At 47.7% G+C, this 19,643-nt stretch overlaps 1 protein-coding gene across 1 annotated transcript; it reads left to right on the forward strand.

Moving 5' to 3' along the window:
* The first annotated feature begins 14,027 nt into the window (after positions 1 to 14,027).
* LOC122909800 (NADH dehydrogenase [ubiquinone] 1 beta subcomplex subunit 4-like) lies at positions 14,028 to 14,486 on the forward strand. The gene has a single exon (XM_044254367.1). It carries the CDS (start codon positions 14,082 to 14,084, stop codon positions 14,430 to 14,432), a length of 351 nt encoding a protein of 116 aa, XP_044110302.1. The 5' UTR covers positions 14,028 to 14,081; the 3' UTR covers positions 14,433 to 14,486.
* The last annotated feature ends 5,157 nt before the right edge of the window (positions 14,487 to 19,643 follow it).

The raw sequence follows: 19,643 nt of genomic DNA on the forward strand, positions 1-19,643 counted from the left end.
GGAGGAAGAGGAGGGGGGGAGCAGGAGAAGACGGGGGAGGGGTGCGGATCAGGTCGCACTGCTCCGCTCAGCAAAGGGGAGGAGAAAGGCCCTGCTTTGTGGCGGCCCCCCCCCCCAGACACCGGGAAGAGGGACTGGCAGGACAGGGAAAGGGGAGCCACGAGGAGCTGCAGGCAGCGTGGGTGGGGGCGAGCACCCAGGAGGAAGGAAAGGAGAGACCCTGAGGGCTCAGCCAGGGTGAGTGGGGCTGGGGACCGGGACCGGGACCGGGAGCTGGAGGCTGAGACGTTCCCGAGGAGATGGAAAGACCTGGAGGGAAGAGAAAGGACCAGAGCAGGTGTTACCAGAAAGGAAGGTGGAAAGTGAAACACGGTGAGAAAGAGAAGCGGGGGCGCCTGGGTGGCTCAGTTGGTGAAGTGTCCTGGGATCGAGTCCTGCCCCGGGCTCCCTGCTCAGTGGGAGCCTGTTCCTCTCCTGCTCCCCCTGCTTGTGCTCTCCCTCTCTCTGCCAAACAAATAAATAAAATATTTTTTTTTAAAGAGAGAGAAGCAATGTCAATTATCCCTCTTTTTTTTTTTTTTAAAGATTTATTTATTTACTTGACAGAGAGCTTACAAGTAGGCAGAGAGGCAGGCAGAGAGAGAGGGGCAGGGAAGCAGGCTCCCTGCTGAGCAGAGAGCCTGATGCGGGGCTCAATCCCAGGACCCCGGGATCATGACCTGAGCCGAAGGCAGAGGCTTTAACCCACTGAGCACCCAGGCGTCCCGTCCCTCTGTTTTTATACATCTGTGAAGAGAGTTGATCTCAGAGGAGGAGGAGGAGGGAGGAAGGAGGCGAGCAGGTGGTCCACAGGAAGGGGGCGAATGGAAGGGTGCTCAAGCTCAGCACCAGCTGGGAGAGGGGCAGGGGCAGCTGAAGACTGCAGTGAAATCCCCTTCTCACCAGCTGTCCTGGGTCCTGGTACAAACACACCCACTGCTGGGACTGGCAGGGAAAATGGACTGGTCCCGGCAGGCCCCCTGAGGAGGGGAATCCGGCAAGAACTAGAAGTACAAACGCCTTTCCTCCTTGTCCCTAAAGACACATCCAGATGTTCTCAAGACACTCCCAAATGAGCACAAAAAGACAGAAAACAGAACCAGAAGACACGGACATTTATAGCAGAGAAAACAGTCAAGACCGATAAACGTTAAGGCGGATTCAGTCTCATTAATGATCAGGGACATGCAAAGCAAGACTAGCAGATACCATTTCAGACCCATTCAACTGGCAGAAAGAAATTGGACAAAGCCAGTGCTGGAGGACATCGGGATCAGGAATCTCCATCTGCTACAGCAGGAAACGTGAGTTGGTATAATTGTTTTTGGGAAACCATTCAGCATCATGTAAAATTGTGGACCATTGGACAAAGTTCAATGCAACAAAGGAGATGATGTACCCTCGAGGCCCGAACATCTGTTCAGTAGGGCTGGTTCTTTAGGAAACAGGAAATAGAAAGTCAGAATCGTGATGTTACCTTTGACCTTGGGGGGCAGGAGGATGTGGTTTAGGTAGCTAGACCTACAGCCACTTTTTCAGCCTTCAGAGATGTGAAGCATGGTGAGAGACACTCATTTTAGTAAATGTCAGTTGAAAGGGACATGTGAAAAGACAGCCCACAGAGTGGAAGGAAGTATTTGCAAACCACAGATCTGAAAAGGGCCTAGGCCCCAGCATATATAAAGAAGTTCTGAAATACTGCAGCAGCAAGAAACCAAAGGTGAGCAATGGACTTGAATTGATTTTTTTTTTAAGATGTTATGTATTTTTTGACGGAGAGACAGCGAGAGAGGAAACACAAGCAGGGCAAGTGGGAGAGGGAGAGGCAGGCTTCCCGCTGGGCAGGGAGCCTGATGTGGGGCTCAATCCCAGGATCCTGGGATTGTGACCTGAGCTGAAGGCAGATGCTTAACCCACTGAGCCCCCCAGGGACCCCGAACTGACATTTCTTCAAAAAAGATACACGAATAACCAAAAAGCTCATGAGAAGAGGTTCAGCGTCGTAAGTCCTAGGGAAATGTAAATGAAAACCACAAGATAGTACTTCACATCCATAAGGATGGATAAAGAAAAAAAAAACTAAAAAAACAATGTTAGTAAATATGTGAAGAAAGGAACAACCCACATACTTTGCTGGTAGGAATGTAAAATGGCCAGTCACTGTAGGATGCTGTTTGGCAATTCCTCAAAAAGTTAAACAGAATTACCTCATGACCCAGCAATTCCACTCCGGGTATATACCCCCAGAGAACTGAAAACAGATAAACAATGCTTGTACATGAATGTTCAAAGCAGCACCATTCACGAGCCAAAAGACAGTAACAACCTAACTGTCCATTAGTGGGCACATGGGTAAACAGACTGTTTCCATACCAAGAAATACTGTTCGCCGGAAAAAGGAAATACTGATTCATGCTATAACATGGATGAACCCCGAAAACATGAAACACACAAAAGAAGCCAGACACATTTTATGGTTCCTTTTATATGAAGTACCCGGATTAACTAAAGCTATACAAAATAGAATGTAAATTTATGGTGGCCAGCAGCTGGGAGGGAAGGGGGGAATAGGGAATAATTGTTTAGTGGGTAGGGATTCTTTTTTTCTCAGAGTGAGCCTTGCTAAAGAACTCTTGGGCGGGGGGTGCCAGATGGCTCAGTCATGGAGCATGTGACTCCTGATCTTGGGGTAGTGGGTTCGAGCCCCATAATGGGTATGGAGATTACTTAAAATTGAAAGAAAGAAAGGAGAGGGGAGGGAAAGAAAAAAAGGAAAGAAAGGAAACGAAAGGGAAAGGAGAGGAGAAAGGAAATGAAAGAAAAGGAGTCCCAAATATGACTGAGTAGAAGAGCCACCCAAAAGAAAAGAGGTCAAGGGGCACCTGGGTGGCTCAGTGGGTTAAAGCCTCTGCCTTTGGCTCGGGTCGTGTTCCTGGGGTCCTGAGATCAAGCCCCGAATTGGGCTCTCTGCTCAGCAGGGAGCCTGCTTCTCTCTCTCTCTCTCTCTCCACCTCTCTGCCTACTTGTGATCTCTCTGTCAATATTTATTTATTTATAAATCTATCTATTTATTTTTTAATATATTTATTTATTTATTTATAAATAAATAAATCTTAAAAAAAATAAAAACGAAATAAAGAAAGAAAAAGAAAAGAGGTCGGGGCGCCTGGGTGGCTCAGTGGGTTGAGCCGCTGCCTTCAGCTCAGGTCATGATCTCAGGGTCCTGGGATCAAGCCCCGCATTGGGCTCTCTGCTCGGCAGGGAGCCTGCTTCCTCCTCTCTCTTTCTGCCTGCCTCTCTGCCTACTTGTGATCTCTGTCAAATAAATAAATAAAATCTTTTAAAAAAAAAGTTTAAAAAAAAAGAAAAGAGGTCAACAGGATATAAACAAGCATGTCACAGAAGTGGAATTTTTTAAACATGAGAAATACAATGGAGGGGCACCTGGGTGGCTCAGTGGGTTAAACCTCCACCTTCAGCTCAGGTTGTGATCTCAGGGTCCTGGGATCAAGCCCCACAAAGGGCTCTCTGCTCAGCAGGGATCCGCCTCTCTACCGGCCTGCCTCTCTGTCTACTTGTAATCTCTGTCAAATAAATTAATTAATTAAATCTTCCAAAAAAAAAAAAAAAAGAAAGAAGTTTTAAAAATTTTAAGTAAAATTTTTAAAAAATGCAATGGAACATAATCTTAAAAAGGAAAGAAATTCGGATACATGCAATGACATAGACAAACTGTGAGAACATTATCCTAACTGAAATAAGTCAGACACAGAAAGACAAACATTGTATGAGTCCACTTATGAAGTGTCTAAAGTAGTCATATTCATAGAATCAGAAAGTAGAATGGAGGTTGCCAGGGGCAGGAAGAGGGGAAAATGAAGAATTATTTAAGGGGTAGAGAGTTTCTGATTTGCAGGATGGAAAGAATTCTGGAGATCGGCTACAATGTGAATACACTTAAACCTACTGAAGTACACACTTAAAGTCGCTACAATAGTAACGTTTCTGTTATGTGTATCTTACCATAGAGCTTGCTTGCGTTGTCAGAGAGAGAGAGCACAAGCAGGGGGAGTAGGAGAGGAAGAAGGAGGCTCTCCGCTGAGCAAGGGAACCGGATTTAGAATTCGATCCCAGGATGCTGGGATCATGACCTGAACCAAAGGCAGACGCTTAACCGAGTGAGCCACCCAGGCATCCCGTGTATCTTACCATAATTTAAAAAGGTGGTGGGGGGGACTTCTGGGTGGTTCAGTCCTTAAGCGTCTGCCTTCGCCTTGGGCTCAGGTCATGATCCCAGGATCCTGGGATTGAGCCCCTGCTCCGCAGAAAACCTGCTTCTCCCTCCCACTCACCCTGCTTGTATTCCCTCTCTCGCTGTCTATCTCTGTCAAATAAAATCTTTAAAAATAAGTAAATAAATAAAAAATGGGGAAAAAACATGGGAACGTCGGTAAACTAGGAGTTGAGGGGAATTTCCTCATCTTGATAAAGAATATCTACAAAACCCCGCAGCTAGCATCCTACTTAATGGGGAGAAGCCCGAAGCTTTCTAAGAACAGGACTACGGCAAATCAGGCTCCCAGTTCTGTGGGAAGTCTACTTCTCCATCTCCTACTCCCCCTGCTTCTGTTCCCTCTCCCGCTCTCTCTCTTTGTCAAATAAATAAATAAAATCTTAAAAAGAAAAAGAAATCCAAAACAATTGACAAAAAAGTCCTTCTGGAACTAATAAGCCCTTGGAGTAATGTGGCAAGATACAAGGTCAATGTATAAAAGTCAATCACTTTCCTATGTACTAGCCGTCAAAACGGAATTTGAAATTAAAAGCACAATATCATTTATACTATCACCCCCAAAATTAAATCCACTGGTATCAATCTAACAAAATACATAGAAGTCCTTCATGAGGAAAACTGCACAACTCTGATGAAAGGGATACAAGAACGAAATACACGGGGAGCTATCCGTGTTCACGGACAGGAGGGCTCACAGGGTCAACCCTTTAGTTCTCGCCAACTTGATGTACAGAAGAAATGCACTTCTGGGGGGTGCCTGGGTGGCTCAGTGGGTTAAAGCCTCTGTCTTCAGCTCAGGTCATGATCCCAGGGTTCTGGGATCGAGCCCTGCATCAGGATCTCTGCTCAGCGGGGAGCTTGCTTCTCTCTCTCCCTCTGCCTCCCCCCAACCCTCTGTGTGCTCTTTCTCAAAAGTAAAATCTTAAAAAAATAATAATAACAAATAAATAAAGTGAAAAATTCCTGCTCGGAGAGAGACAGCATCAACAGAGTGAGAAGACAGGTACGGACCGAGAAGAAAAATTGCAAAAACATATGTGATAAAGAACTCTTCTCTAAAATAAATAAGGAATACTTGGGGCGCCTGGGTGGCTCAATGGGTTAAGCCTCTGCCTTTGGCTCAGGTCATGGTCTCGGGGTCCTGGGATCCGGCCCCGCATTGGGCTCCCTGCTTGGCGGGGAGTCTGTTTTCCCCATCTCTCTTTCTCTGCCAGCCTCTCCGCCTACTTGTGATCTCTGTCAAATAAATAAATAAAATCTTTTTTAAAAAAATAAAAAATAAAATCCTTAAGGGGCGCCTGGGTGGCTCAGTGGGTTAAGCCGCTGTCTTCGGCTCAGGTCATGATCTCAGGATCCTGGGATCGAGTCCCGCATCGGGCTCTCTGCCTGCCTCTCTGTCTACTTGTGATCTCTCTCTGTCAAATAAATAAATAAAATCTTAAAAAAATAAAAATAAAAAAAATTTTTAAAAAGCCTCTGCCTTCGGCTCAGGTCATGATCCCTGGGTCCTGGGATTGAGCCCCGCATTGGGCTCTCTGCTCTGCAGGGAGCCTGCTTCCTCCTCTCTGCCTGCCTCTCTGCCTACTTGTGATCTGTCACATAAATAAATAAAACCTTTGAAAAAAATAAAATAAAATCCTTAAAAACAAAACAAAACAAAAAATAAGAATCCCCAAACTCCGGAGCGCTGACAACACAGTTGCTGGCGAGCAGGTCAAGCAACAGGGCTGCCGGTCCCCAGAGAATGATGGCAGCAGGTTCCCTGACTGACCACCATCCGGTGGGGGTGGCGGCTGTGGGGTAGGCTGTGCCTGTATGTGGCAGTGAGTATATGGGAGCTCTGGTTTCTGTTCAGTGTTGCTGTGAAGCTACAACTTCTCTGGAAAAGAAAGTCTATTAATAAAATATAAAAAAGCGATCAGCCTCCCTAATGGTCAGGAAAATGCCTATGGAAAGCCCCATGAGACTTCCTTTCCAATCAGGAGGGAGGAAAAAAGGTAAATTCGATAATATCAAATGTTAATGAGATGGGGGGGGGGATGATGTTTTCCTGGGGGGCAGGGTGTGGAGTGGAAATCGAAGAAGGTCATTTTTGAAGACAAGTAGGCACTAACTAAAACAGTTGAAAATATGCTGACCCCACAGGCCCCCACCTCTGTTTCCCAGCATTTCAGACACATGGGGAATGGCTGAGGCTGTAGGGGCTCCGCAGCTAGCAGGAAAAAGGAAAGGTGTCCAACAGGGAAATGTACTAGCAAAATGCACATGAGCAGTGCAAATTACAGTCATTCATATCTTCAACCTGGAGAGGCACCAAAAACATGCTATTGAGTAAAGGAAAAAAAAAACATGCTAAAATATGTATAGAATCACATCTACATAAAAATACAAAACAAATTATGATTTTTATATATATAAATATTCTAATGTGAACTAAAGGCTACGTAGTAGGGGGCACCTGGGTGGCTCAGTTGGTTAAGTGTCTGCCTTCAGCTTGGGTCATGATCCCAGAGGCCCGGGATCAAGCCCTGAGTTGGGCTCCCTGCTTATCAGGGAGTCTGCTTCTCCCGCACTCTGCCCCCTCCCTCCCCATTCATGTCTCTCTCAAATAAATAAATAAAATCTTTTTTAAAAATTAAAAAATAGAAATGCCTGGGTGGCTCAGTTGGTTAAGCAGCTGCCTTCGGCTCAGGTCATGATCCCAGCGTCCTGGGATCGAGTCCCACATCGGGCTCCTTGCTCGGCAGGGAGCCTGCTTCTCCCTCTGCCTCTGCCTGCCATTCTGTCTGCCTGTGCTCGCTCTCTCTCCCTCTCTCTCTGACAAATAAATAAATAAAATCTTTTTTAAAAATAAAATTAAAAATTAAAATTTAAAAATAATTGGGGTGTCCGGGTGGCTCAGTGGGTTAAGCCTCTGCGTTCGGCTCAGGTCATGATCTCAGGGTCCTGGGATTTAGCCCTGCATCAGGTTCTCCGTTCAGCAGGGAGCCTGCCTTCCCCCCTCTCTCTGCCTGCCTCTCTGCCTACTTATGATCTCTCTCTGTCAAATAAATAAATACAAATCTTTAAAAAAAAAAAAATTTTAAAAGTTAAAAAATAAAAGAAAAGACTATGTAGTAGGGGGTAATGAAGGTTGGAGACCAGAAGGCAGTTTCATTATAACTTCCTCCTTTTTAAGGATGCATTTATTTATAAATTATTGGTATATTTTTTAAGACTTTAAGTCATCTCTACATCCAGTGTGGGCCTGAACCTTACAACCCAGAGGTCCAGAGTTGCATGCTCTACCAACAGAGCCAGCCAGGTAAGTAAAAATTATTTGCATATTTTTAAACAAATATACACAGAAAATAGTAGAAGCAAATATGTCAAAACATCAATGGTAATGAATTTGGGGCTGTTGAGGTAGCGAGGATTATCACTTTCTTCCTCTTGTTAATATTTCCCTGTTTTTCATTTTTGCCAAAATTCCAATAAAACAAAATGGGAGGGAAGAAAGTGCCAGAATGAGCTTTTTAACTGAAAAGTGGGTGTAAACAGGTGTTCACTTTATAAGTATCTATAATGTTTGCTTGGTGTACCTTTTTATAGATGCCGACTCACAATAAAACAATAAAAAGATTTCGAAAACTGAGTAGGGGTGGGGCAGGGTGCCCAGCTGGCTCCGTGGAAGGAGCGTGTGACTTGAGCTCTGGTTGTTGAGTTTGAACCCCAACGTTGGGCACAGAGATTACTTAAACACACACACACACACACACACACAATACTGTGCAGAGGAAGCCGGCAGATTGCAGAGGGGCTGGCTAGAGCAAGCTAGAGTCTCCTTCATACTCCGCATCTACAGAAATGATGGAAAACTTTTCCTTAATATATGTTATTCTATGGAGGTCAAATTCACATAAAATTAATCATTTTAAAGTGAACGATTCGGGGTCACCTGGGTGGCTCAGTCGGTTAAGCGTCTGCCTTCGGCTGGGGTCATGATCCCGGGGTCCTGAGATCAAGCCCCACATCAGGCTCCCCGTTTCTCCCTCTGCCTGGTGCTCACCTGCTCCCCTGTGTCAAATACATAAATAAAATATTTTTAAAAAATAAATCAATCGTTAAAGTGAATGATTCAGTGGCAAGCCACCACCGCCTCTACTGGGTTCCAAGACATTTCCATCCCCCCAAAGGGAAACCTCACCCCCCACTGGTACTCACTCCCGCTCCTCCTTCCTCGAGCCCCTGTCAACCACCCACCTGCCTTCTGTCTCTGGGTTTGCCTGTTCCAAGCCATAGCGATGGCATCACAGGAGCCATGACCTATCGTGTCCGCGCCTCTCACTCAGCCTCATGTTTTGAACGCTCATTATGCTGTTCATTACCCTTCATTCCTCTTGATGCGTGAATGCTAGTCCGTGGTCCGGCTAGGTTACATCTGGTTTATCCATTCGCTCACCAACAGACATCCAGGTTGTTTCTTTTGACCACTGTGAACTGTGCTGCTGTGATCATTTGTGTGCAAATCTTTGAAGATTGTTTCTTGGTCAGGTGTGTTTTTATTTTTTTTTTAAGATTTTATTTACTTATTTGGCAGACAGAGATCACAAGTAGGCAGAGAGGCAGACAGAGAGAGAAAGGGGACGCAGGCTCCCTGCTGAGCAGAAAGCTCGATGTGGCGCTCCATCCCAGGACCCTGGGACTGTGACCTGAGCCGAAGGCAGAGGCTTAACCCGCTGAGCCACCCAGGCGCCCTGTGGGTCAGGTGTGTTCTGATGCTCACTGAGGTCACGCTGCTTACAGCCCATACGTGCTCAGGTGTGTTCCCCGTCGTATCTTCATGTGTTTCTCCTTCCAACCTAGGCATGCTGTCCTGTGTATCTGTGTGCTTTCTCTACAGTTGTCCTGTTCTTATTCTAGGTACCCGGTTTTTTTCCATTCTTTAGAGGGGCCCACAAGGCCTCTCCAAGATGCTAAAGGCTCACCATTCAAGGCCCACTTCTACCCACCTCTCAGCCAAGGCTACTCCTCCAGGAAGCCTTCTAGGATTGCTCTCATCTCTTCTTTGACTGGCTTCACCCCCTTGATGGATGCAACATCCCATTGCCTATATCTGAGTCCCCAACCCTGCCCTACTGCTCAGCCCTGAGAAGCCTGGCCTCACCCACGCAGACCCTAGATTCACAATCCAGGGCCGGGAGCCCATCAGCCTGGCCAGGATCTCTGAACAGGACTGCAGGCACCCAGCCAGGCACTCCCACGGCGGGAGGCTGAGTGCAGCCAGAGAGGGGACCTGGCGGCAGGCCAGCAAGTGCACAATAGAGAAAACCCCACACAAGAAAACAAGGAAATAACACAGATTAAAGCGGGAATCAACCATACAGAAGGCAAAGGAACAAAAACGCCAAGAATAAAAACCAAACCCTGGCTCTTTGGGAAGACTAAGGAGATAAACACTTGGGGAAAATGAGCAGGGGCAAGTGAGGAGTTTTAAAAATATACGTGAGGTTAAGAGCAACTGTAAGTCAAAACGATGGGAAGTAACAACCGCCTTGGGCCAGGGACAGAGGAGATCCCCCGTGCACCTGCCGGTGGGAGAGCGAATGGATGCAACTTAGCATGCTGGAAAAGAGTACCAGAGGGTCCTCAAAAAGCAAAAGCGAGAACCGCCATTGATCCAGTAATTCCACTTTTGGGAATTTACCCAAAGGAAGTAAAATCTGCCTGAAAAGATATCCACAGCCCCAGGTTCTCTGCCATGTGACTCACGAGAGCCGAGACAGGGAAAGAACCCAAGTGTCCATCCATGGATAAAGAAAAGGGATACATACAACGTGATACAACTCGCTTCAAGAAAGAAGGAAATCCTGCCATTTCCAACAACATGGACGGACCTTGAGGGTGTTCTGCTCAGTGAGATAAGTCAGAGACAAACACTGCATGCCCTCACTTGTGGAACCAAAAAAAAAAAAAAGAACAACAACAAAATAAAATCCAAAATCGAATTCAGATACAAAGAACAGTTTGGTGGCTGCAGGGATGGCGGGTGAGGGGTGGTAAAAACAAAACAAAACAAAACAGACGACTGAAACGAAACCAAAGAACTCTAGGGTCGCCTGGGTGGCTCAGATGGTTAAGCATCTGCCTTCAGTTCAGGTCATGATCCCAGGGTCCTGGGACTGGGCCCCCCGTCCCTCTGCCTGCCACTCCCTCTGCTTATGCTTATGCTCTGTCTCTCTCTGTCTCCTCTCAAATGAATAAACAACATATTTAAAAGCAAAAAACCAGAGAACTTAAGCCAATAAATTTGAAGATCCAGCTGAAATAAATACATTTATGGGGAAACATAAAAAGCAAAAACTCACACCAAGAAGAATCAGAAAACCTAAGTAGATCCATAAATGTGACTGATGGAAACAATGGGGGACAAGACCCTCCTCCGTAAAGGACAGAACCAAGGTTGTTAAACCACAATCAAGTTTTATCAGCCCTTCAGGTAGCAGATAATTCCCATCTGATGCTGGTTGATATCAGGAATAGGAAAAGGGAGCGAGAGGAGGGGAACAGCTGGTTTCCTTTCCAAGGGCGGAGTACCGTACTACAAGATGCTAAGGGAAAGAAGCTAGACACACAGTGACATATCGCGTGATTCTGTTCATATGACATCTCCACAATGGGCAAATCCATGGAGACACAAGGCAGATCGGTGGTTACCCATGGAAAAGGGAAGGGTTGGGGGGTGGGCATTGCAACTGGTTAATGAGTACGGGGTTTCCTTCTGTGGGGATGGGAACATTCTGGAACCAGACAAAGGCAGTAGCTGTAAAACACTGTGAACGTACTATGTGTCATTGAATTGTTTGTTCCAAGGGTTAATTTTATTTTTCTTTTCTTTATTTATTAGAGAGAGAAAAAGAGAGTGAGCACACGCGGGGAGGGGCAGAGGGAGAGAGAGAATCTCAAGCCGACTCGGTACTGAGCCTGGAGCCCGAGGACGCACAGGGCTCAATCTCATAAGCCTGAGGTCATGAACTGGGCCAAAATCAAGAGTCTAGTGCTTGGGGCGCCGGGGTGGTTTGGTGGGTTAAAGCCTCTGCCTTCAGCTCCGGTCATGATCGGAGGATCCTGGGATGGAGCCTGGCACTGGGCTCTTTGCTCAGCAGGGAGTCTGCTTCCCCCCACCCCCCTGCCTGCCTCTCTGCCTACTTGTGATCTGTCAAATAAATAAATAAAATCTTTAAAAAAAAGAGTCCAGTGCTTAACTGACTGAGTCACCCCACCTCGAAGGGTTCATTTTCTTTTTTTTTAAATTTTTTTTTTAAGATTTTATTTATTTATTTGACAGAGAGAAATCACAAGTAGACGGAGAGGCAGGCAGAGAGAGAGAGAGGGAAGCAGGCTCCCTGCTGAGCAGAGAGCCCGATGCGGGACTCGATCCCAGAACCCTGAGATCATGACCAGAGCCGAAGGCAGCGGCCCAACCCACTGAGCCACCCAGGCGCCCTAAGGGTTCATTTTCTTATGTAAATTTCACCTCAATAAAAATGAAAACAGGTGAGACCCTGGACCAAGACAGGAAAATTGACACCAATTTTCAGTACTGTCCCTTGAAGCAGAAATCCTAACATACTGCCAACCAAATCTCACCAGCGGGGCAGGCGGCAGGGGTTGGGGTTGGGGGACTTCAGAATTATATCATGACCAAAGGACAATTCAGCCAGAAAAGCTCAGATGAGTTAACCTCAGAAAATCAGGGTAATTTAGCTCTGGCAGCTGACAGACTTGTCTCTGACATTGATCCTTGCTTTTGCCACGGCACCATGGACAGGTTCTCTGAACTCGGACCTGCAGCATAATAGGGCTAGGGCAGACCCAGGACTGGGGCAGCGCACGCAATGTCCTTGCAAGTCTGTTAGCAAAGCGTTGAGGAAAGGAGAAGCCAGCTTAAGATACACACTAGCTCAGTTTAAAAGACTTGTCACATTTCTAGTACATGGAAGGAAATACGGGAGCCTTTCAGAAATAAAAATAAAAATAAAAAATACAGAAATTCTGACACCTGCTGCCACATGGACAGCAAACACCTTGGAGGTCAAAGGAGCCAGGCACAAAGAGCCAAATGCGGCATGATTCCACTGCTCCGAGGTCCCTGGAGGAGTCAAAGTCATAGAGACAGAGAGTAGACAGTGGGAGCCCCGGGCAGGGGAGGTGGAGTGTAACAGGGACAGCGCTTCAGCTTTGCAAGATGGAGAGCTCTGGAAGCCGATGATGATGACGGCTGCACACCATGCCACCGAAATGTGTACCTAGAAACGGTTAAAACGATAAACTTCGTGTTATGTATGCATTTTTTAAAAGATTTTATTTATTAGAGCAGGCGGGTGCATGGGGGGAGGGGCAGAGGGAGAGGAACAAACCCCACGTGGGGCTCCATCCCAGCACCCCTAGATCAGGACCTGAGCGGGAGCCAGCTGCTTCACGGGACCCCCCCCCCCGTTTATGTTTATTTTACAACAAGGAAAACACAAAGGTGAAGGTCACCTGAAGGGACAGCGAGCGAAGAAGGTTAGAGACAAAAGCAAACGCCGGAACCCGGGGAAGAACTATGGGAAAGAACCAGAAGCAGCACGTGGTGAGGAGGAGACTCCTGGCCGGACGGTGAAGGGAGAGAGCGCCACCTGCAGGTCGCTCGCGGCATTCTCGGGGACCCCGGCGACCGCAGCCCCAGCCCATCTGTCCTCCTGCCGACATCGCGCGCCCACCCTTGGGGCAGAACAGACGCCCCATCCAGGAAACAGACACCAGCCGAAAGATCCTTAGTCATCACAGCTGCCAACCTGCACCTAGACCCACAGGCCAGCCTTCCCTCCAGGGCTGTGGGTAAACAACGTGCCGGGAGCCCAGGCAAAGCCCCCGGGGGCCACCAGCTCTCCCAGACCTTGCCCGGGGGGCCACCAGCTCCCAGACAGGCTTGCCTATGCCAGAAGCCACCCCAGAACCCTCCCTCTGTACCAGATGGTTCCCATCAGCACACAGATAGGCTGGGTCATCTTCCACCTTTTGTTTTTTTTTGGGGGGGGGTTGGTTTTATCATTGAGATGAAATCCACATAACATAAAATTAAACTTCAGCAGCGAAGAGTACACTTAAAAGTAAACCTTGGTGGCAGTTAGTGTATGTACAAGGCTATGCAACTGTTTTCTAACTCCGAAACATATCACATGGCAAAGAAGTGTTCGAAAAGATGTTCCGCACATTTGTGATCAGGGAATTGCAAATTAAAACAAGATACCGCCACGCATCTACTAAAAACCCAAATTGGGGGGCGCCTGGGTGGCTCAGTGGGTTAAAGCCTCTGCCTTCAGCTCAGGTCATGATCCCAGGGTCCTGAGATTGAGCCCCACATAGGGCTCCCTGCTCAGCAGGGAGCCTGCTTCCCCCCAACCCCGCTCTGTCTCTCTGCCTACTTGTGATCTCTGTGTGTCAAATAAATAAATAAAATCTTTAAAAAACAAACAAACAAACAAAACAAAAACCCCCAAACTGGGGATGCCAGCCGGGGTGGGGGGGAGTTGCTCAGTCGGTTAAGCATCTGCCTTTGGCTCAGGTCATGATCCCTGGGTGGTGGGATCAAGCCCCACATCAGGCTCCCTGCTCAGCAGGAAGCCTGCATCTCCCTCTCCCTGCCCCTCCCCATGTTTGTATTCTGTCAAATAAATAAAATCTTAAAAAATAGGCAGGCGCAGTTGTGTGCCGGATTGCCAAGATGTCATTCCCTAAGTACCAGCCGTTGCCTCTGGCTACCTTACCCTCTACCCTCAACCCTGCTGAATACAACATCTCTCTGGAAGCCCGGAAGGCCCCAAGATCCCAACCTAAATGGGAGTATCTGCTTCAGTACAACGACCCCAAATGCCGAGAGCTCATCGAAGATCCTGTCTTGATCCGTTGCGCCTACGCAAGATCAGCAAACATCAATCCCAATTTCAGACCCACTCCCAAGACTTCGCTCTTAGGAGCTCTGTTTGGAATTGGGCCCCTTTTCTTCTGGTTTTATGTTTTCAAAACTGACAGAGATAAGAAAGAAAAACTTATCCAGGAAGGAAAATTGGATTGAATGTGGAACATTTCATATTCAGTCTGGCAGTGATGACTGTGTATTATTATTTAAATAAATCTATTAATCATTTTTTTAATTTTTTTTTAAGATTTTACTTATTTATTTAACAGAGAGAAATCACAAGTAGGCAGAGAGGCAGGCAGAGAGAGAGGAAGGGAAGCAGACCCCCTGCTGAGCAGAGAGCCCGACATGGGACTCGATCCCAGGACCCTGGGATCATGACCCGAGCCGAAGGCAGCGGCTTAACCCACTGAGCCATTTTTTTAATCTTAAAAAAAATAATAATAATAGGGGCACCTGGGTGGCTCAGTGGGGTAAGCCTCTGCCTTCAGCTCAGGTCACGATCCCAGGGTCCTGGGATCGAACCCCACATCAGGCTCTCTGCTCAGCGGGGAGCCTGCTTCTCCCTCTCTCTGCCTGCTGCTCTGCCTACTTGTGATGTCTTTCTCTCTCTGTCAAATTAATAAAATGTTTAAAAAAAAACTCTTTAAAAAATAATTAATAAAAATAAAAGAACCTCTGAGGTATGACACACCATTTAGTCTGCTAAGGTGACCATAACCAAACACACCACACTCTAGGACTTAGTTTTTTTTCTTACAGTTCTGGAGTCTAGGAGTCCAGCTCAAGGTGCCAGGAAAGCTGCTTCCCTCTGAGGCCTCCCTCCTCTGCTGGCAGGGGGCCACCTTCTCCCTGTGATGGCATGTGGTCATCCCTCCGTGTCCACATCCGGGAGCCTGCTCTGTGTATCCAAAATTTCCTTTGCCCAACAGATTGGATCAGGGCCCACTCCAGTGCCTTCCTGAATCACCTCCTTAAAGGCCCTGTCACAATTAAGTAAATAATAAAGGCCCCATCCCTAAATACAGTCATGTTTTGAGGTACAGAAGATTAGGGCTTCTGCACAGAAGTTGGGAGGGGACACGACTCAGCCCACGACATACCCTAGAAGACCCTAGAATTCACCCACTACATTTTGTTTCATTTTAGGATTTCAGGATATTTAGGATATTTGCAGATTTTGTGCCACAAGCACTATGAGGAATTGTAGGGGATTTCAGCCCTCAAGGAGAAACCCCACAGCCTCTAGCTACCTACCCCTATCCCTCTCTCCTCCCCAGACCCCGGCAACCACTCTCTTTCTGCCCCTACCTGGGATACAAACGGGACCATATGATACCCGACCTTCTGTTCCTTTCACTTAACCTATTTTCAAGGCTCTCCCGCGATGTAACAGGACTTCACTCCTTTTTACAGCTGAGTAAGACCCCATCATTCAGATGAGCCCCGTCACGTTTATCCATTCATCCCCTGATGGACCTTTCCACTGGTTCTACATGTGGGCTCTGGGCGACTGGCTGGCTGGGAACATTCATCTACAGCAAATACGTTTTGAATAAACGAAGAAATCTAATCATGTACCCCAAAGAACCCCATCCAAGTGGAAATTTCACACTGTAATGAGAATAGAAGAAAGCATCCAAAAGATTCCTTTCTTCCCCAGGCTGGCCTTTTGTTCCGCATTACAAATTATAACGTAAGTGTTGCTTCAGCACAAAGGGTATTCAGTACAAAGTGTACCTACACACCGCCCTTACTAAACCAATTTGGCAGAAACAAACAAATGAAAAAAAAAAAAACCCTTGTCCTGAGCCAGAATCTTTCAGTTAGATAAATCACTGCCTTAAAGAGGGATTTTTTTCGTATTGCAGGAAGACCCTTCAAAGCCTAAGTAGGACCATGCATCGCTCTACTGAAAACTCCCAGAGGACCCACCGTACCTCCCTCACTCTGTGCCTCCTCACCCCCACCCCAGCCATCTCTAACATTGCCTCTTACCACTGCACCACCCCCTCCACAATCCTCCCAACTTCCTGTTTCTGGACCGCACTTCTGCCTCAGGGCCTTTGCACTTGCTGTTTGCTCTTCTCAGAATTCTCCGCCTATATACCCCGCACTGTTCACCTTACTTCCTTCATGTCTCCCCTCGAATGTCTCCGCGTTCTTTAAGCCTCTTTTGATTATCAAATAGAAAGATAGTGACCCTTCCCAGCAAGTCCACCCCTCCTCCTTTGGTACTCAGATCTCAGAACTTAGCACCGTCTGACACCGAGTTACTGTTTTAGGAGGGTTTAGTAGCTGACCATCTGCTCTGTCACGCCACCTCCACTAACTCCTCTCCATGGGGGAAGGGGTCTTGTTTGGTTCAAGGCGAGTCTCCAGCATCTACAACACCGTGTCGGTGCTCAATGAATATTTGTCCTCCTCCACAAACTAACCTAGAAATGCAGTGCGATCCCAGTCCCAAGTCGGTATTTTCTGAAATGCTACACGCCCGTGAAAAGATTCACACACTGCCTGTTAGAGGTGCTGGATCCAGAACATTACGAGTGTGCTAAGTGCCACGGAATTGTTCTCTTTAAAATGACTAATTTTCTCTTACGTCAATTTCACATCAATAAACAATGGCTTGATGTAATACTATCACGCTCCTATTAGAATGGCTAAAATTTCGAAGGCTGCCCACAGCAAGCGAAGGGACAAGAATAAATACGTTGCTTGTGGAGGAAAGTAAGAGTGCACCCACTCTGTAAGGCACGTTGGCGTTTCTTTAAAATTAAAAGGGGCACCTGGTTGGCTCAGTCGGTAGCGCTTGTGACTCTTGATCTCAGGGTTGTGAGTTCAAGCCCTGTTTTGGGCATGGAAGCTACTTTAAAAAATTAAATAAAATAAAATATATACCTACCACGTGATGCATCCACTCCTCTCCTGGGGTACTTACCCAAAAGGAATAAGAGCACATGAAGAAACTTAGACCTAACTTCAAAGCAGGGGGCACCTGGGTGGCTCAGTCGTTAAGCCTCTACCTTTGGCTCAGGTCATGATTCCAGAGTCCTGGGATGGAGCCTGCTTCCCCCTCTCCCTCTGCCTGCCCCTCCCCCTGCTCATGCTCAATCTCTTTCAAATAAATAAATAAAATCTTTTTAAAAAATTTTTTTAAAAAGAAGAGAAAGAATTCTTCCAGGGGCACCTGGGTGGCTCAGTGGGTTAAGCCGCTGCCTTCGGCTCAGGTCATGATCTCAGGGTCCTGGGATCGAGTCCCACATCGGGCTCTCTGCTCAGCAGGGAGCCTGCTTCCTCCTCTCTCTCTCTGCCTACTTGTGATCTCTGTCTGTCAAATAAATAAATAAAAATCTTTAAAAAAAAAAAGAATTCTTCCAGCAGGTCCTTCTTTAAAAAAAAGAAAAGAAAAAATGGAAAGGACATACATGTGGGACAACCATACAACAGACAACAGCTTTGCAATATAAATGACTTAACTTGGGGCGTCTGGGTGGCTCAGTGGGTTAAGGCCTGTGCCTTCAGCTCAGGTCATGATCTCAGGATCCTGGGATCAAGCCCGGGGTCGGTGTCGTTGGGCTCTCTGCTCAGCAGGGAGCCTGCTTCCCCCCCCTTCCTCTGCCTGCCTCTCTGCCTATTTGTGACCTCTATCAAATGGGTAAATTTTTAAAAAATCTTTTAAAAAAGAGTTAACTTTTAGTACATGCAACAATGGGTACAGATCTTAAATGTGTCAAGTAAAAAACACCAGATAGAACAGGCTACCTATTACATGCGTCTAGAACTGCAGTGAGGGGGCTCAGTCGGAAGAGCGTGCAACTCTTGATCTTGGGGTCGAGAGTTCGAGTCCCACATTAGGTATAGAGATTGTTTAAATAAATATTTTAAACGTGATGAATCTATAGTGTCAGAAGCCAATCAATCGTTGCCTGGGTCATGACGGGGGTAATAAAAAAGGGGCACAGGGAAACGCGGGGGGAAGACCCTTGAACACTGATGCTGGGTGTAAGAAGCACGGCATCAGAGGCCGCCTGTGCTACGACTCCACCGTTATGAAATGTCCAGATCAGGCAACCCCACAGAAACGGAAAGTGGGTCATTAGGAGTCGGGGTCAGGGGCTGGGGGACAGTGATGGGGAGTGACTGCTGATGGGGGCAGGGTTTCCTTTTGGGGGATGGCAAGGTGTTGGAACTCGGTGCCCAACACTGTGAATGTACTAAGTGCCATGGAATGTCTACTTAAACTGGTTATGGTTAATCCAATGTTAATTTTTCCTTAATTAAAAAAAAAAAAAGAGGAAGGTCAAGAGTTAGAGAGACAAGCACACCCCCCCCATCCTCCCCTGGAGCCCCCACCCCCCAAACACCTGCTCCCAACCACCTGCCAGGGTCCACTGCCTCCTCTTCCTGCGCTCCCCAAACACTGCCCTCCCCAACTTTTAAATTTGGACCGTCCCTGCGGTTTCCTGGAAGTGACTCACTGAGCCTGCTCTACGGGACAGCAGAGCGAGCCCCACTCCAGGGGAACAGAGGCAGCTGAAACCCCAGCCTCCTCAGAGCGACAGACATTGGTCCCCGTGCCTGTCCCAGCAAGCAGATGACGGAACTGCTGTCCCGCATGACATTACACAGAACTGCTGTCATCTGCATGCTGGCACAGGCGCGGGGACCAATGTCAGTCTGTGGGCAGAGTCATGGGCCCACAGATAGTCAGCTGGGTGATGGGGACAGGAGTCCCCCCACACCTGCCTGCCCCACCCTCTGCCCTCTCCCCTCTTCATGGAAGGTGGCCTGTAAGGATGGCACCACGACGCGGGTCCTGTCAAGGTTCACGCCCTTGTGTGGTCCCCACGCACATCTGGGCTGACCTGGGACTCCACGGAATCAAGAGCAGGCATCAAAAGGGACGCTGGGCCGTCTCGCTCAGGGGGCCAGAGAGGGGAGGGGGTGGCTCCACTGCCCTGGCCATCCCAAGGCACCAGACATGCCAGAGAAATTCTAGATGCCGATGTCCACCCGGCCCAGCCCCCAGAGGACAGCAGCCACCATTCCCTACGTGGGACGGAAGAGCGGCAGCAGCCGTGACAGAGAACACGTGGCGGGGGGTTTGCTCCTCTGAACCCACGTGACGCCGACGGATGAGCCAGACCTCTGCTTAGGTGACATGTGCCAGTGGCTTCATACCCCCCTTCCTCCCTTGCCCTCCGACCCACGGAGGCTGACAATGCCTGAGCAAAGGGGACAAAAACCTAAAAACAAGAAAATCCAGCCGAGCTCCGAGCAACACTGCCAGATAAGGAATTCGTTTGCCCTGCCCCTGAAACTCCCTCTTTCAGAAAGCTCTGGGGGGTCTAGATAGTCGACTGA

Source organism: Neovison vison, chromosome 6, assembly GCF_020171115.1.
Source record: "Neovison vison isolate M4711 chromosome 6, ASM_NN_V1, whole genome shotgun sequence".
Classification (NCBI taxonomy): domain Eukaryota; kingdom Metazoa; phylum Chordata; class Mammalia; order Carnivora; family Mustelidae; genus Neogale; species Neogale vison.

Excerpts from the sequence above, each read along its gene's own strand:
- LOC122909800 (XM_044254367.1), top strand. The coding sequence starts at position 14,082 with ATGTCATTCCCTAAGTACCAGCCGTTGCCTCTGGCTACCTTACCCTCT.